Source organism: Oxyura jamaicensis, chromosome 5, assembly GCF_011077185.1.
Source record: "Oxyura jamaicensis isolate SHBP4307 breed ruddy duck chromosome 5, BPBGC_Ojam_1.0, whole genome shotgun sequence".
In the NCBI taxonomy this organism is placed as follows: domain Eukaryota; kingdom Metazoa; phylum Chordata; class Aves; order Anseriformes; family Anatidae; genus Oxyura; species Oxyura jamaicensis.
The window spans coordinates 1,528,965-1,544,936 of NC_048897.1; the positions used below are offsets into that span (position 1 = coordinate 1,528,965).

General features: G+C 50.3%; 1 protein-coding gene across 1 annotated transcript; it reads left to right on the plus strand.

The window, feature by feature from the left end:
* Positions 1 to 2,954: 2,954 nt before the first annotated feature.
* DBX1 (developing brain homeobox 1) lies at positions 2,955 to 6,934 on the plus strand. The gene is made up of 4 exons (XM_035328070.1): positions 2,955 to 3,534; positions 3,777 to 3,878; positions 4,993 to 5,195; positions 5,519 to 6,934. Exons 1-4 carry the CDS (start codon positions 3,186 to 3,188, stop codon positions 5,891 to 5,893), a joined length of 1,029 nt encoding a protein of 342 aa, XP_035183961.1. The 5' UTR covers positions 2,955 to 3,185; the 3' UTR covers positions 5,894 to 6,934.
* Positions 6,935 to 15,972: the final 9,038 nt, after the last annotated feature.

Consider the following 15,972-nt stretch of genomic DNA (forward strand, 5'->3'; position numbering starts at 1 on the left):
CCCAAAAGAGCTTTTCATGCATGCGTAATATATTTGTTCAGCTATTCACTTAATGAAGCTGATAAATGTGATGCGAAACAATAGTCAAGTTAATCTATTTAGTAAAATGTTTTGAGACTCTCAGGCGATGTTAAGGAGGGTAGTGTGTTCGGGGACATTTTCATTTCAATACGCTCATCTCTCTCCTCTTAGGGGGGTTCAAGCAACCTATGTGAATATAATTTCTTATAAATGTGTCTTTAATGGGTTTAATTCACCCTTGCCAGCTGTTTTTTTAGCTATTTTGTAAGAGCAAAACAAACGTGCCAGGCTTGGAAAGCTAGTTAAAATTAGTTTCGGTCACCGGGGCCAAGCTATATTTCCTGCAAACCATCTGCTTGATTGGCACAATAGAAGGATTTTCAAGAAAAGGGGAGGTGTGTGTGTGTGTGTGCGCGTAGGGGGGGGGGGCGGGGGGGGGGGGGCGCTAGAAAAGCCCTGCGCGATCCACCGGCCGCTCTTCCCCTTCCCGGAGCTGAACCCCGAAGGAGCAGCCCCGAGGCGGCTCCGGAGCGCCTCGCCCCGCGGCCCCAGCTCGGGCACGGCGGCGGGGCCGGGCTGCGCCCCTCGGGCTCGGTGGTCCCGGGGCCGGGCCGAGCCGGGCCAGGCCGGGACAGCGCTGCCGGGCCCGGGGCGAGCCGCGGGGCCGGCGGGCTGGAAGCAGCGGCTCCCCCGATTTCATGCGGATTACCGGCCGCCGATGGGACACACGCAGGCTGCGAGCCCTGCCCCCTCCCCGCCGCCCGCGTTTGTCTTTTCTTAGCCTAAGTGGGGGCGACAAAGAAAGGGAGTGACTTTTAAGAAATAAATTTGAAGATAACGACATTAAAATGAATGGCAGGAAGCACAAAACCGCATGAGCATAGGTCAAACGGCATTAGTCACAGGTTTTATCCTGGGACATTAGAATGCCCTTCTCTTAAGCGATCGCCGCCTTTGAAAAGAAACTTCCAAAGGCGATCGCTTAAAATAAGATCCTTTCGTCTGATTTCTTGGTTTCTTATGCTCTATCTTCCCTTTCAATAGATGTCTAGTCCCTTTCGCCTTGGTGCTTAAGGAATTCTTTACGAGCGTGCTCGGACGCACCGCAAGGAACCGGGTCCACGCGTGCCCCAGCATGCGCTTGACCCAACCTTGCCGAAAATGTCAGCTCCCCCCCTTTTTTTTAGGCCGGCCAAATTAGCAGCAGTCGGTCCCTAGCGCAGCCAAGTGCCCCCGAGCGCACGGGAAGCGCTACGCCACCGCAGAGCCACGGGGCGAGGACCGCAAAAGCCGGGGCGCTGCGGAGACCCCCCTCCCCCCCCCCGGCGGGGCTGCTGCTGGGGGTGGCGGTGGCAGAGCCCCCGGGCTGCTCTTCCCCCCCTGCTTCGCAAGCCCCGGGGGCTACAGCCCACAGCGGGACGGGGGGCAGCCCCCCAGTATCCCCCGTCCTGTCCCTTTTGCTTTACCTGCTAAGCGTGGAGACGAGCGGGGCCGGGGAGGGGGGCACACGCTCCGGCCAAGTTTTATTTCAAAGCGACGCTTTCCGAGAGCCGGTTCCCTGCCGCAGATGCTCGTCTGCTTGGAGGGCAGCCTGCGGCACCGGGGAGGCTCGGCAGCATCCCCGGCGGAGGCTTCGGGGGCCGGTTCCACCCTCCCTAGTAAATAACTTTTTGATTTGGATCAGGGGAGAGGTTTAACAGACTCTCTTTCTTCCTTAATGTGATATAAATCGCAGATGCACTTTTACTGAATGGTTAAAGCATCGACATGGAGATAATCAACACAAAACGGCCGGACAAAAACCATCGAGAGAAATAAAGCTGGTTAATAAGATTTTTGAGAAAGCTTTGTGTTAAAAAGTAAAAAGGGAAAACAGCTGAAGGTGACAGTTAGTTCATGGTTAATAGGATCAAGGCTGCATGGTTGAGCTGCACACTTCTGCTTGCAAAGGTTCAGCCGCACCAAAGGACTGAATGGGGTGCTTTTAAAACATAGGACGTTTAACACATCTGTTATATTCCGCAGCGGAGAAGTCAGGTAAAACCGCTCTCAATAGCCGCTTTCATCGTCCAAAGGCCACGAAGCACACCCGCGCCGTGCCGGGCCGTGCTGCACTGGGCGATGCGCACACGCCCGCCCTGCCCCAGAGCCGCGCTCGCTGCTACGACGCCGATCGGACCCCGCGGCCGGGGGCTGCCGGACCGGGGGGGGGGGGCTCAGCCCAGCGCCCCCAAACTCCGCGGCACCGCCTTCCTTTCCCCGGCCGGGGGGAAGCTCTTCCTCCCCCACTGTTAATTTACCAGATCGGGATGAAGCTTCCCGCCCGAGCGGGAGCAGCCCCTACGAAACCGCTTCGCTCTTTCCCATTCCCAGAATCGAGTCACCCCGGCCCCAAGCAGCCACCCCCCTCGGCGGGCGGCTGCGAGCCCCTTTCCCGGCCCGGGGACTCCCCGCACCCCGAGAGCACCCCCCAAGCCGCGGGTCCCGCTGCGGGACGGGCTGCAGCGCCGGCCGCTCTCGGCACGTTTCTCCCCCTCTCCACAGTCTCATTCCGCGCTTCCCCGGTTGTATTTTCCGTGCCCCCAAAGCCGGTGCTTTCCTGACAGCCCGTAGCCAAGTTTAGATGAATATTTATTGATTTATTTCCTAACCTCAGCGGGGGAGCGGCAAATAAATTTAGTGCTTTCTTTAAATAATTCCCTTTCTACGAGGCAAGATGTCATTCGAAACTTTTAAATAGGCATTTAATTAGCCTGTGTGTGTTGCCTCGGAACAAAACCCTGCTGGGAGCCTTTGGAGCGACGTCTTCCAAAGAGGCGGTCAATATGCAAAATTGATGACTACACTTTCTTTGTGGCTCGGCCATTGTGCGCGGGGTGCTTATGAAGTCTAATCCAATCATAAATTGCGGCCCCGGACCAATGGGGAGCCCCGGGGCGGCCGGTGAATGAAGCTCCGGAGGAGAACTTTGTTGAACCCCATTGTTGGGGCTGTCACCGCTCAAAGAGCCCGAGCGGGGCTGACCACTATAAAACCCCGCATCCAGGAGGAAGGGCACAGAGAACCCTGCCCGGCTCGCCAGCGGGATCTTGGCGAGAGGGCACGCAGACAGACAGACGGGCGGGCAGACAGACGGCCGGGAGGGCGGGCGGCCGGCCCCGGCGATGATGTTCCCCAGCCTCATCGCCCCGCCGGCCGTGTACCCCAGCCTGCTGCGGCCCACGCCCACCCTCACCTTGCCGCAGTCGCTGCAGTCCGCCTTCTCCGGCCACTCCGGATTCCTGGTGGAGGACCTGATCCGGATCGGCCGGCCCGCCGCCTTCCCGCCGCGAAGCGCCCCGGCGCCCAGCATGTCCCCCCCGGCCGCCCGCACGGACACGGCCACGTCGGAGCTCGGCAGCCCGGCCGCCTCCAGGAGGGGCTGCCCGCCCCCGGCCTCCGCCTCCTCCGGCGGGGACTCCACTTTCCTCAAGTTTGGGGTCAACGCCATCCTGGCCTCCGCCCCCCGCGCCGGTAAGCGGGGGTGGGGGCGGCGAGGGGAAGGGGAGAGGGACGGGAGGGAGCGGGCTTCGGGGCGAGGAGAAGGGAGGAAGGCAGGGACCGCCGGGGTCCGGCTCCGCAGCCTCAGCGCCGGGAGCGGGCGGGCACCTGGACGGGGGCAGCGCAGCCCCGAGCTCGCCCTGCCCTGCGCGCCTCCCTCCCCCCTTTTCCCAGCCGCAGGACCCCCCCGGAGCCTAACCCTCTTTTTCTCCTAGAGTCCTCCCCGGCGGTGCTGCAGAGCGGCCCCCCGAAGGCGTTCTCCTTCCCGTACTTTGACGGATCCTTCCAGCCCTTCATCAGATCCTCCTACTTCCCAGGTAGCCCCCCCGCCCCCGGCCCTCTTTCAGCACCACGGCCGCAGCGGCCAGCTCCCGCGTGCCCGCGCCCAGGCGCGCCCCCGACGCACCTGCGGCGCGCCCCCGACGCGGGGAAACGCGGGGTGGGGGGGGAAGGGGACACCGCGGTCCTACCCGCACCGCCCCGGCCCGATGCGGGGAGAGAGGCTCGCAATAATCCCCCCAAATCTAATTACCCCAACAAGCCATTAATGGGAAGGGAAAACAGGGGAAGGGGGGAGAGGAAAAAATACCCCCAGCTCCTCCATTCATCCTCCGGATAATGGAATTTGCTCCCTTTCTCCGGCGGGTGAATAGCCTAACAAAAACAACTTGAGCTTTATAAATAGCTTTTCATGTCCATTTAATGAAAATGATTTGGGGAAAGAGACGATTGTGCCATCAGTATTCTCCCGAGGAGCCTGGCATGCCGTTGTGTTTAGTTTGAAAGTGTAAATCTCTTTTGTCCCAATAATATATGGCGTTAGCTGCTTGTCCTCAGTCTTTTTCTGTTAGTTCATTACTACACAATTACCATTCACGCTTCATTAGCATCTCTGTCTCTCTTGGGGAGGTTCTCCCCCCCACTTTTTTTTTTTTTAAGGCAAAACTCTGCCCTTTTTATCATACCAATGCCATTGGGAGCCAGGCAATGTGCTAATTAGCTGATACTTTTCATGTCTTCGGGTTGAATTCTCCAACTTGGGGGGAGGGAGGGAAGGAGGGGGGGAGAAGAGATTAATATAAGAAGCCGAGTACCGATTGATCAGATCTGCGTCTGAAGAGGGCTGGTTTTGTTCAAGCCAGAGAATTCCTCATTTTCATCTCAAGCATAAAAAACTGTCTGAAATGATAAAAGGTTTAAAAAAAAAACTAGTGCTTCTGAGAGGCAGAGCGAGGTTTATTCTTACACCTCCATCTCAGGGACCCCTGAGCCCCCCAACAAAGCAGGCCACCACCGACACATCTCACGCGTTTGAGCCGATGGCTCTAATCCCGGTTACTGGGGGGTTATTTGGGCACAAAGCTCCTTTTGGGACCCCAGCTGGCCCGTCCAGCGGGGTGCCCTCCGCTCAGCCCCCTCGCTCTCCCACAGCTGCCTCAGCCGTCGTGCCCATCCCCGGCACCTTCTCATGGCCCCTGGCCGCCCGCGGCAAGCCCCGCCGTGGCATGCTGCGCCGCGCCGTCTTCTCCGACGTGCAGCGCAAGGCACTGGAGAAGATGTTCCAGAAGCAGAAGTACATCAGCAAGCCCGACAGGAAGAAGCTGGCAGCCAAGCTGGGCCTCAAGGACTCACAGGTGAGTGGGGTGATGCTGGGGAAGGGGGGTGAGAAGAGACAGGGCCAGTCGAGAGAAAGAAAGAGGGATGGGAGAGGGGAAAGCTGCCCGTGGCTGGGGCAAGCTGCGGGGCTGTGAGCATTGGCCAGAACCATGCGAGCGGCGCGGTCCCCAGCTGGGACGGATCACAGCCCTACCGCCCCTCTACCACCCGGAGGCCAGGGTCAGGCCGTGCATTCCTGTTAGCTCTGGCACAGACAAGACCAATGTGGGCATGCAGCCAGCAGGGCCTTGCTGGTCCCTGCTTTACTGAACAGCTTGTGTCTGACTTCCCTCCCACCCAGGTGAAGATTTGGTTCCAGAACAGGAGAATGAAGTGGAGGAACTCCAAGGAAAGAGAGCTCCTCTCATCTGGCGGCTGCAGAGAACAAACCCTCCCCACCAAGTTCAACCCTCACCCAGACCTCAGCGACGTCGGCAAGAAGTGCGCAGGAGAGGAGGAGGAGGAGGAAGCTCCCACAGCATGCCCACCCAGCCCCCGACACCCCCTAAGCTACCACCAGTCCCCAGAGCACCTGCACTTGCGGGACAGACTGGACTCCCAGATGCCTCCTTCCCCATCTCATTCCAGCAGCCCCAGCAAACCTTCAGACTTCTCAGACTCAGAGGAAGAGGACGATGAGGGGGAAGAGGAAGAGGAGGAGATTACAGTCTCGTAGGTCACCTGCCTGTCCCTAGCATCGCACGGGGACACTGCAAAGATGTAAATAACAGAGCGCTATAAATTGAAGAGGCCACAACCCACCCGCATGTCCACATGCTTCTCCAGGGCAGGTTCTTTACCACACAGCCGCAAGCCTCCCTGCTCAGAGCTATTCCATATTTTCTGTCCCATGTGAAGGCTCCTAGTGCCGGTCAGCCTTCTCACAAACCCTTCTCCACGCTTACCAAGCACGTGCTCAGCTAGCTGCACTCTCCTGAAAGCAAGCACCAGGCAGCTCCTTCCCCAACAGCAACAAAGGGAACGCATCCTACTGCAGGAAATGCTTTATCCAGACCAAACACCATCGCCACCACCAATATAGACGCTGTGGCCGTTTTTTACCACTCTTCAAGTGCATTTCCAGCAACTACTAAAGCTTGGAAACCTCAAGACCACCCGACCTCACAACTTGCTCCTCCAAAAGTCAGTACCGTGAACGAGGCACAGCCCAGCGCCGCCTCCCCCCTCGCTCACCCCGAGCAGCACGGCACCTGCAGAACAAGCCCCCGACATCACCGCTGCCGATTTAAGGTATAAGGTAACAGCATGCCTTATGCAACGGGGACCTCCGGTGTTTATCTGTTTCCCCTTTTACTTGTGCGTCGTTCTTCCCTACCAAGCGCTGTAACTCACTTTTCTGCCCGCAGGCCTGTGCTTGTTTTCCACTTGGCCTCTGCTGTTTGTGATGTGGACAGAGCAAAGTGGATGTGCCTCTTTGATTTTGACTGAACTTTGCTGTCTTTGCACAGCTTATATGAACTGTACGCTATTTTGTACACTTACTCTGTATGGATGTTTTATACCAAGGTTATTGCGAAGGAATATAACAACGGCTCAACAAGGTTTCCCTTTTTCTTATTTTAATTAAATGACAGCTAAACTACACACAAATGTAGCTGTTTAAGTGTGTAACTTATAAAGAAACGCCTTTATTTTGTATTTTACTATGTACAGACTTTAAATATGTGTATATATAATAAAGCAAATGTTTGTCAAATAAAATGAAGTAGCCTTCTGAGCTTGGTCATTCAGCACTGCTTGATTCCTGTTTGCAAGCTGCTGTAGGTTGTATCTGGGGCCAAAGAGGGAAACAAAACCACCCTTTATCAACACTACAGTAATTCAGTAAAGTAAGGCAGCCAGAAACAAAGCCATTTTCTAAGGAAATAAAGTAATTCTGTTAAGACAAAACTAAAACAAGTGGAACAAGCCTGAACATTTTTTGCTTAGTTTTAAATCAGGCACCACAGTAAAATCCACACCACCTGTTGAATCTACAGGAGCTCCACTAGGTTGGATATTCGTATTAAGTAGGTGCAGAAATAGCACAGGAATGGATTCAGTGCTCAAATGGGTCAGAAAGAAGGTGTTCATCTTCACAGAAGAACTTTTTTCTCATTTGGAGAGGTTTTACGTCTCTAAAGAGATAACCTAGCATGTATTGCAATATGAATTAGGGCACTTGAATCAAGATGAATTCTGCTCTTCCCAAGACCTAGTTGTCAGAAACCTCCCCTCCTCAGGCTGTCTATCCTCTGTTAGATCTTCAAAGCTCAGTAGCCTCCCCACAATGCAGCCATTGAAAACCCCCTTTATTCCTGTTCTTTCTGAATATGCAGGAGAAATACGTACTTTTTAAATTTGACAACAGCTTTTTTTCTTAATCCTTTCAGAAATAAAAACATTTTTTTAAGTATCTTCTAAAAGAAGATCACAGCCTGAGGCTGTTATGCCACATCTACAATATATGCTTGAAAAACATTCGTCCATTCTCCCACACGCAGAGGGATGGGGACACGCTGCCCATTGAGAAAAGGTTTTCAAGTTCATCAGAGCACCCTGAACACCAACATCAGAAGTGCAGGAGGACTTTCTGTCTTTGACTGAAAGGAAGCAAGTGCTTCCAAGATGAGAAACACAACAAAAAGCATCTCCCACCCTTGCTTCTGACTTGACGCCAGCTGTACAACTGCCAGTCCATCCTCTTCCTAATGGGATGGCAATCAACGAAACAAACCCACAAATATAAACATGTCTCTAACCATTTCTATTTCTTCTTTTTCTAAGATTTTTCCACTACATTTTTATTGGATATCAGTCATTTTTAGAACACAAAAAACAGCCACATTTCAACATTTCAACACATTACAGTCTTCATATCCACAACACAATCCTTTTTGTCCGTGAGACAAAAGGAGACAAAAACACGGTATCCTCCAAGAACAAGAGCTCATAAAGAGGGTAAAAAAAAAAAAAAAGCTCATGTTTAGACGTCAGAAAAACACAATTTATAATAATTTTGACTAATAAATGCAGTGCTTTGCTTTTCACAGAGGTCTATAGAATGGTCTACTTTTGTACACAGGAAGTTGTGTTGCTGGCTGGCACCGTGGGTCCCAGCCCCTAAGCTACAGGCAGGAGGCTGCGGTACCTGATTGTTGGCACCAAGCACTGCTCTTGCCTTAGTAGGCAACAGACCTTAAGAAGCCAGAAATCACATCCAAGACTGCCTTGCTTTTTTGTGTAATACTGAAAGCCAAGGAGTAACAATAACCATGAAATACCACCTGGGCCCAGTAAACATCAGCTCAGATTTCCTTCACCCTTTCCACAGCTCCTCAGCATGGGCAGGCCACATTCACATTTGGTGGGACTCAGGAGAAATTAAGGAGCAAGACAACATAAGCAGAATGAGGGATTGAGCACAACTGTATTTACTTAGAGAAAATTGCTGACAGACTGAAGAAAAAAAAAGTCCTCCCCAGCAAGCCTCACTCACTGTCACAGTCCTCGTGATGGGATCAAGCATTCGGACTGGGAGCACAGCAGTGTTATTTAGAGGAGCCCAGTGAGAAATGAAGCAGTATGATGCTATACACAGCAGAAGAAAGAACAAGCTCTACTTCCATGGACCTACTATTGAAAAAAGTGTTGCTAAACGAACTCCTGAGCCTTAGAAGTCAGTCAAACATATGTTACAATGCAAAGCTAATACATAACACCCTAGGTATTTTTAGTTACTAACGCACACCACAGAAAAATATTTTTCCCTTGCATACAGATAGCTGAGTTCTGCTGAAACAAGGCTTTCACCACAAAGACAGCTTATTTAAGGGTAAAACAACCCCTTTTAACAAAGGCATGCAAGGTCTCCAGCTACTCCCCATTCAGGTAATTGGGCACACCTGGCCAGGACACTCATTTCAAGTGTCTTTTACCCCTCTAACACCTTGCAGCCGTGAGGAATTGATAACATATAGCAGACCACTACAAAGGTAACAGTAAGCACATCAAGAATTGATCCCACAAAACACAAAGGAAAATCAAAAAACAAGTATTTTAAAGCTTATCCAATAAAGCAGTATCTCCCAACCACACCTAAAAGATCCCACAAACATACATAGACAGCAGCTAGCACAACCTACTTCACGTTCTTTCCAGTAAGAGAACTCTTCTGTTTATTATAAACAATGGGTACCCTGGACAATGCATTGTTATCTGGGTATCAGCGATACAGAACCCCACAACAGTTATTTATAACCTCCATTTTTACCAGTCTACTAAGCGTAAAGGCATAGCTGAGTAATCTATAAAAACATATAATTAAAAAACATTTTAAAAAATCATGGAATACTCCAAAAACAACAGGTACCATCACGCACACCATAATATACAAGCAAGGAACACATTCAAAAATCTGAGCAGATGCCATTTATCTGTTATCCCTTCTGACTCAGTGTTCAACAAGCTACTAGTCATCTTACACCCTCCGGTCTTTATGGTTGGTCTGTGCTTAGAACATCATTACCAAAAATAATTATACCATTTTTTTCCAGCATAACAACATTACATCTTAGCCTGCTAGACAAACATCCTTACTAAAAGAAGACTTTCCTAGAATTGCTATTTAAGAAGGAAAATCTCACACCTAAATCATGAAACTTAAGAACCTTACTAACTTTTTGCCAAAGTTCTTTTTTCTTTGCTCTGAAAAGAACATCATCTGTTCACCAAGCACAACCATCTGAGATTCAGAAAAACCTTAATATCAAGGTATAAAGTTGGCGTTTACTTACCGTCTGCAGCTTGCAAAAACATCAGTCCCCTTCTCAGAGGCTGCCATTTCATGCTCCTCTTTGCTGAGGGCTTCCTTCCTGACCCAGAGTTCACAGCTACTATGGGATGACTAATGCAGGACAGCTGTGCCAAGGGAAGGCTGCAGAAGTAGCTACACCTTCCTTTGCCTCCTGTTAAGGACAGAAACTGAGTCACTGACCTCAAATGTGGAGAGATTCCAGGTGTTTTACAAGGAGCTGCTGACACCTGGGCTTGTTCCTGGTGTGCATCACACAGGGAGCTCATCTGGGGTCTACTTCTAGGAGTTAAAGGTTTCATCCCTCACTATCAACAGAGGGAATGTCAGAGGCCACCTCCCCATGTTCCCCCAAGCCAGCTTTTCTTGCTGTGGCTAGTACACAACTGTGGGCCAGGGATCCTTCTGTTTGTTTTAATACAACTCTATGCTTTTGAAAAGGAGGGAAAGTGGCAAGAATCCCTCCTTCCTGTCATGGAAGTGGAATAATTTCCACATTGAATGGTGGCACCAGATGTTTTTGAAACCTCAGCTCTGGAACAAAACAAGGTTGATGCCCCAGAACCAGGACATCACAGAGGGCAGCCCTGTGTTGCACTCTGCCAGTTCTTCTACATGTCCATGAAAGAACACATCTGTACATGTAGAAATCATCCAGTAAGCCATAGCTGTTAACACAATACACAGTAAAATATATTCATCCTATCTTTATGAAACACTATCCTTCTTAACAACAGTAACCAAGAAAGTCTTGCCAGCTATCCTGCATTGGCAATGCTGCAGCTAAACTGGAAAAAATAGAAAATAATAATAAAAAAAGACTTTAAATTGCCTCCTTCCTCCAGGAAAGATTTAAGATGACAATCTTAAAAGCGAAGAGGCCAGGCCACAAGGCCTTGGTTTCCAGATGCCAGCGGAGCAGCCTGAGGCCTGTGAAAGGCCCAGAGCTGCCAGCGCTGACCCCAGCCTGAGGGAAAGCAGGCTCCTCTGGGGAGACCCCCCTTCAGGTCCCCAAAACACTAACTGCATTCAAGAAATCTTTGCTCAGGAAGCTTAAGGGAACATTTGACATGGCAGCTATGGGCTCTACCGCTGGCAAGAGGAATAAGGCTAGGCCTCGCTCCTGGTTGTGTTTCCTCTTCTCCCCCTGCCAAACGTGCATCCCCTGGCACGTACCTGGGCCCAAAGTGATAATAGCTGAAAGCTGCAGAGAACTCATTTGTTTTACTTGATTTGCTCTGATTTCAGATGATCTAGCACCTGGAATTGCCGTGCCAGTGTGTCAGACCTCTAAGGGGCAGAAATGCCCATCTTGGACGGGAAGAGGTGTAGAAGATCATTTCTTCTGCCAGCCTTTGTTACTAAATCCTTTAATCTAAAATGCAGGAGCCTTAAATACATCTAATCTCTGCATTTTATTTATTTATTTATTTATTGGCCATGACTGAACCTGATATAAAAGAAAAACATTGTTCAAACTCCCAAAGAGACTCCAGCAGAGACTCCAGCACCACTGTCCTAACCCAAAGGACATGCATGTAAGACCAGTGAAAGCCCATCAGAGCAGCCAGGACCTTTGGGGAGCACTTCAATGAACTTGCATAAGCACCTGGTATGCTGCTTTTACTTAGTTTTACCTCCCTTGCAAAAAATTACCTCACCTGAGGCTGTTCTCTGGGAGGAACTCTGTGTCCTAACAGCTGCCTTGCACTGGGTGGTGCTGGTTCACTGCGACCCCAAGAGAAAGGTGCTCAGCTTCAGTCAGGTACCATTCAACATGCTATTTGTTAGCACGGACACTATGAGAAAAGAACATTGCGAGCAACCTTACATCCCTTTAGGTGAAGGAGCCCTGAGTGGAGGGGCATCAAACAGGCCTCAGAGCCACACACAGCACGCGGGTCAGGCCCTGCCTGGCGAAGAGACCGTCCTCTTTTGGCCAGCTGAGTTCTTACACCATTTTTCTTACCAGAAAACAACTCTGTTCATCGTTTCAGCAGGCAGGGGAAAGCTTGTTCTCCCAAGAACAAAAGGCAAGGCCACGCGGGTGGCTTGGTGAGCGGCGCCCAGCAGGGGCTGCCAGCGCTCCCGGCCACGAGGCTGGCCCAGGGGCTGATTCCCTCAGCACAGGCCCGGGGGCTGCGCCGTGCCCGCAGCGCCGCTGTGCTGGGCCTGCACGGCCGGGCTGCGGCAGGGCGGCCTCTGTGAGGAGAGGCCTCTGTCAGGCAGAGCCAGGGCCGGTGGGCTGCGAAAGGGACCTGCCCCGGGCTGGAGCCCAGCAATGCTGAGGGTGCCTCTGTGATAACATAGTTCAGAAAGGTTAAAACGACAACGAAAACATACAGAGCAGCAGCTGTGCGTGAGAGGAGTGAGAAAATGTGAGCAAAACAGTCCTGCAGAGACAAAGGTGGGTGCAGGAGGTGCTCCAGGCAGGCAGCAGCACTTCCCCTGCAGGCTGTGGAGAGGCCCCTGGTGGAGCAGGTGGATGTGGCCTGGAGGAGGCTGCGGCCCATGGAGAGCCCCCGCAGGAACAGGCCCCGGGCCGGAGCTGCAGCCCGTGGAGAGGAGCCCACGCAGGAGCAGGGGGTCTGGGGGAGCTGCCGCCTGTGGGGGACCCGTGCTGGAGCAGTTTGCTCCTGGGGGATGGACCCTGTGGTATGGAGCTGTGTGGGAGCAGTTCTTGAAGGACAGCATTCTGTGGGAGGGACCCCACACGGGAGCAGGGGAAGAGCATAAGCATTATGAACTGACCACAACCGCCAGCCCCACCCCGGGCCAGTTGAGGAAAAGAGGTAAAAGAAGTGGAAATGATTCTGAACCTGGGAAGAAAACAGGTGTGAGGGGAAAATGGTTTTAGTTTTGTTTTTATTTCTCAGTCTCCTACTCTGTTATTAATTGGTGATAAATTAATTTTTCCTAAGTCAAGCCTGCTTTGTCCATGATGGTAATTAGCGCCTGCTTGCCCTGCAGGACTGGGCACTCAACCCACAAGCTCTTCTGTCATATATTCTTGCCTTGTCTTGCTGAGGAGGTGGAGCATGAGTGCGGCTGGCAGGGCACGCTCGGGCTAACTTACATGTGACTCAGTAGCTCCTTGATGGAGGATGATCTTCCAGTCACGATTACTACCAGATCTCACTGGAAGCAAGAACCTCCTCCCTTCTGCCTGTGGACCCCTTCTTAAGTTAAGGTCCTGCAGAGCTCTTAACTGGCAAGCCCCATGTGGGTGACCCTCTTACGTGAGCAGGAGGAGGAATTACCCATGCTTGGCTAGAACATGGTCTCTATCCCTTGGAGCTTCCTCAGCCTCCCTAAGGCTCCAGTGAAGAAATAAATTGAAAGCATCTGTATATAAAGGAAAGGGAGGATCATGGATTTTCTGATTGAATAACCAAACTGCGATGTAGCTGAACAAATACTCACCTACAGCCAGTTCTCTTAAAACTGACAGATGGGGATTGTCGTCAGCTGCTGTGCTCTGCCCTAACCCCCAAAAGTATTTTCCTGCTTGGCTGGGGGAGGTGAGGACTGAGGGCTTTATAAGGTGCACAGGCAGCTGCTCCTCTCCTGTAAACGTATTGCAAATGTGTTGTGAACATCATCCTGGTATGGATCCTCCAGCACTAAGGAGGGGCTGTAAGTGGCAGATCATGTGTTTCACTAAAAACTAGACATCACTGAGGAGAAGGAGATATCTCTACACCGCTAACGGTCAGTTATCACACCTGACACAGAGGTTAATGTCAGAATCATCAGCATCAGTAAAGGGGTAAAATGAGACTGCGCACAAACGCAGAAGAGAGGACGGAAGCCTGTAGGGTACCAGGAGGTCCTTCCTCCCCTCCGGTTTTTGAAGTGACTACTTCAAGACACCAGTGGAAAAGATCAGTGGAAAGCAAAGGATGTAAGTACATGTCACAGGCTGCAAACTGATCTACTTCTTAAAATGACTCCAGGGATTTTCCCCTTTGACTGCAGAAAGGAAGTCTGGACTGATCCTAAAGCACTGAGAAATTATGAGGTGGATCTGGGCAGGATATAAAATAAGAATAAAATGGGATGTTGGAAACAGAAACACCAAGCAATAAAGGTTGAAGAGAAAGTGAGGTAAAGGAAAAAATATGTGAAGCTGAGCGTATGAGACAATGTGCATTGAAACAAACAAAGAACACAGGGAAAGGACAGGGGAGGCTGAAAAAGGGAAGAAAGGGAAGAAGAGGTCCTGGGAGAGATCAAGCATTTTGATGCCAGTCCAGTACTGATTCAAACGTTGTCCAAGATCAGGGCTAGAGTATCTTACAGGGCCAATTCCAAAACATGCAATTCTGTATGTTTACAGAACATGGAAAATCTGCTAGAGTATGTCCAGCACTGCTCTGCCTCTGGAAAACTGCTGTTAAGGGACAGATGAAACCGCCATTACTGATGAAGAGCTCTGAGTTACAGCTTGCGCCCCTGCGCTATTAAAAGGCTAGTGAAGATGCTTGTAACTCAGAAGGAAAAAATGTACGAGAAGGAAAAAATAGATGCAAGAACAAGACAGCCTACAAAAGATAATTGCTCCACAAGACTCAATAATTACCAATTAGCACCCAAGAAATTTTCTTTTAATATGATGTAGGCACTTCCTAGCCAACTTCATTCTCTAGCCTTGCCCCAACTTGGAAAGGCAAATCCAAGTATTTGGTAGGAAGATCATACTGCTGTGTTCCTGCAAATATCTACCAGTAAAATTTCTCTTTTATTGGTCTGAGAGTAAGCTATAAAGACTTAGCTAAGCTAATTGTTGGCTATACAATGGATAAGCTGCAGTTTTTTATATCAGTTGTGGAATGTCTTTAAGTTCCAACAGTCAACGCTGTGTCCCCATCAGTGAAATCACCACCTTTTTATCATACTTGTTTTTTAGTTTGAAAAATAGATCAAATACAACTATTGAAAAATACACGATTTATTCGGTGATTTTCAGAAAGAGCTGCAGGGAGTTGTAGATTAAACTGGTTTTAGATTTAAGTAAATCAAATGCACATCATCAATTCTCAGCAGAATTTCTTCTCTTTCTTTTGATATAGGAGAATCTATTACCAATGTCAGTAGTTCAAGTCCGTAAGTAGAAGACAAGATAACTACAAGAAACTGGCAAAAAAGCGGTAATAGGAATATAAAATAGTCTGCAGGGGAAAAAAAATAAAATAATAAAGCCTGCTGCTGAGAGTTATCACCTAGACTTTTAGTGCAGAGGTTTGGGGATTTATACTTCCTGAAAGGGGAGTACTTTGTTGTTCTTGTTAGAGCACAAAATTTAGTTAAAGAGAAGGAAAATAGATTCTTATGTGTTCTTACTGCCCAACGTGAATTTATTGCAGTGTAATCTGTGTCACTATCAAATGGGTTAAGAGGAAATTGTTATAATGTGTGGAATTGAGCTGCTTAGTGCCCTTGGAGATGGGAATGAGAAGTCTCAAAGACCCATCAGAGCAAGCAGACCTAAAGATGGTCTTGTGTGTACAGTGGGGCACACGTGGAATAGAGCTTGCCTTGGGCATCGAAGTGGTCAAGAAAAATTCTGTCCGTGTCAATACCTTTATTCTACAACAGAAAAAATGCCATGGCTATATTATAAGTGGCCAGTCCGACCTTCCCAGGACTGCAGGGTCCTGCAGTTAAGGACTCCAGAAGCCCATTCTGCAAAGCATGCTCATAGCACGCCCAGCATGCAGGCAGCATGTGGCCGCTGCGACCAGCAGGGATTTCTCTTGAAAAGAAGCTGACACTAGGATCCGTCCGGCCTGCTGGCCACCTATGACTTACTTCCAACTTTATTGCAGCGACATTTCACGTGGGTAGCCCACAGTCCTGTCTTGAGCAGCTCGTGGTGGATAATGTGCGCAAACATGAGCTGCAGGAGATAACTGCAATGGTGTAGTACCTCTGCTCACTTT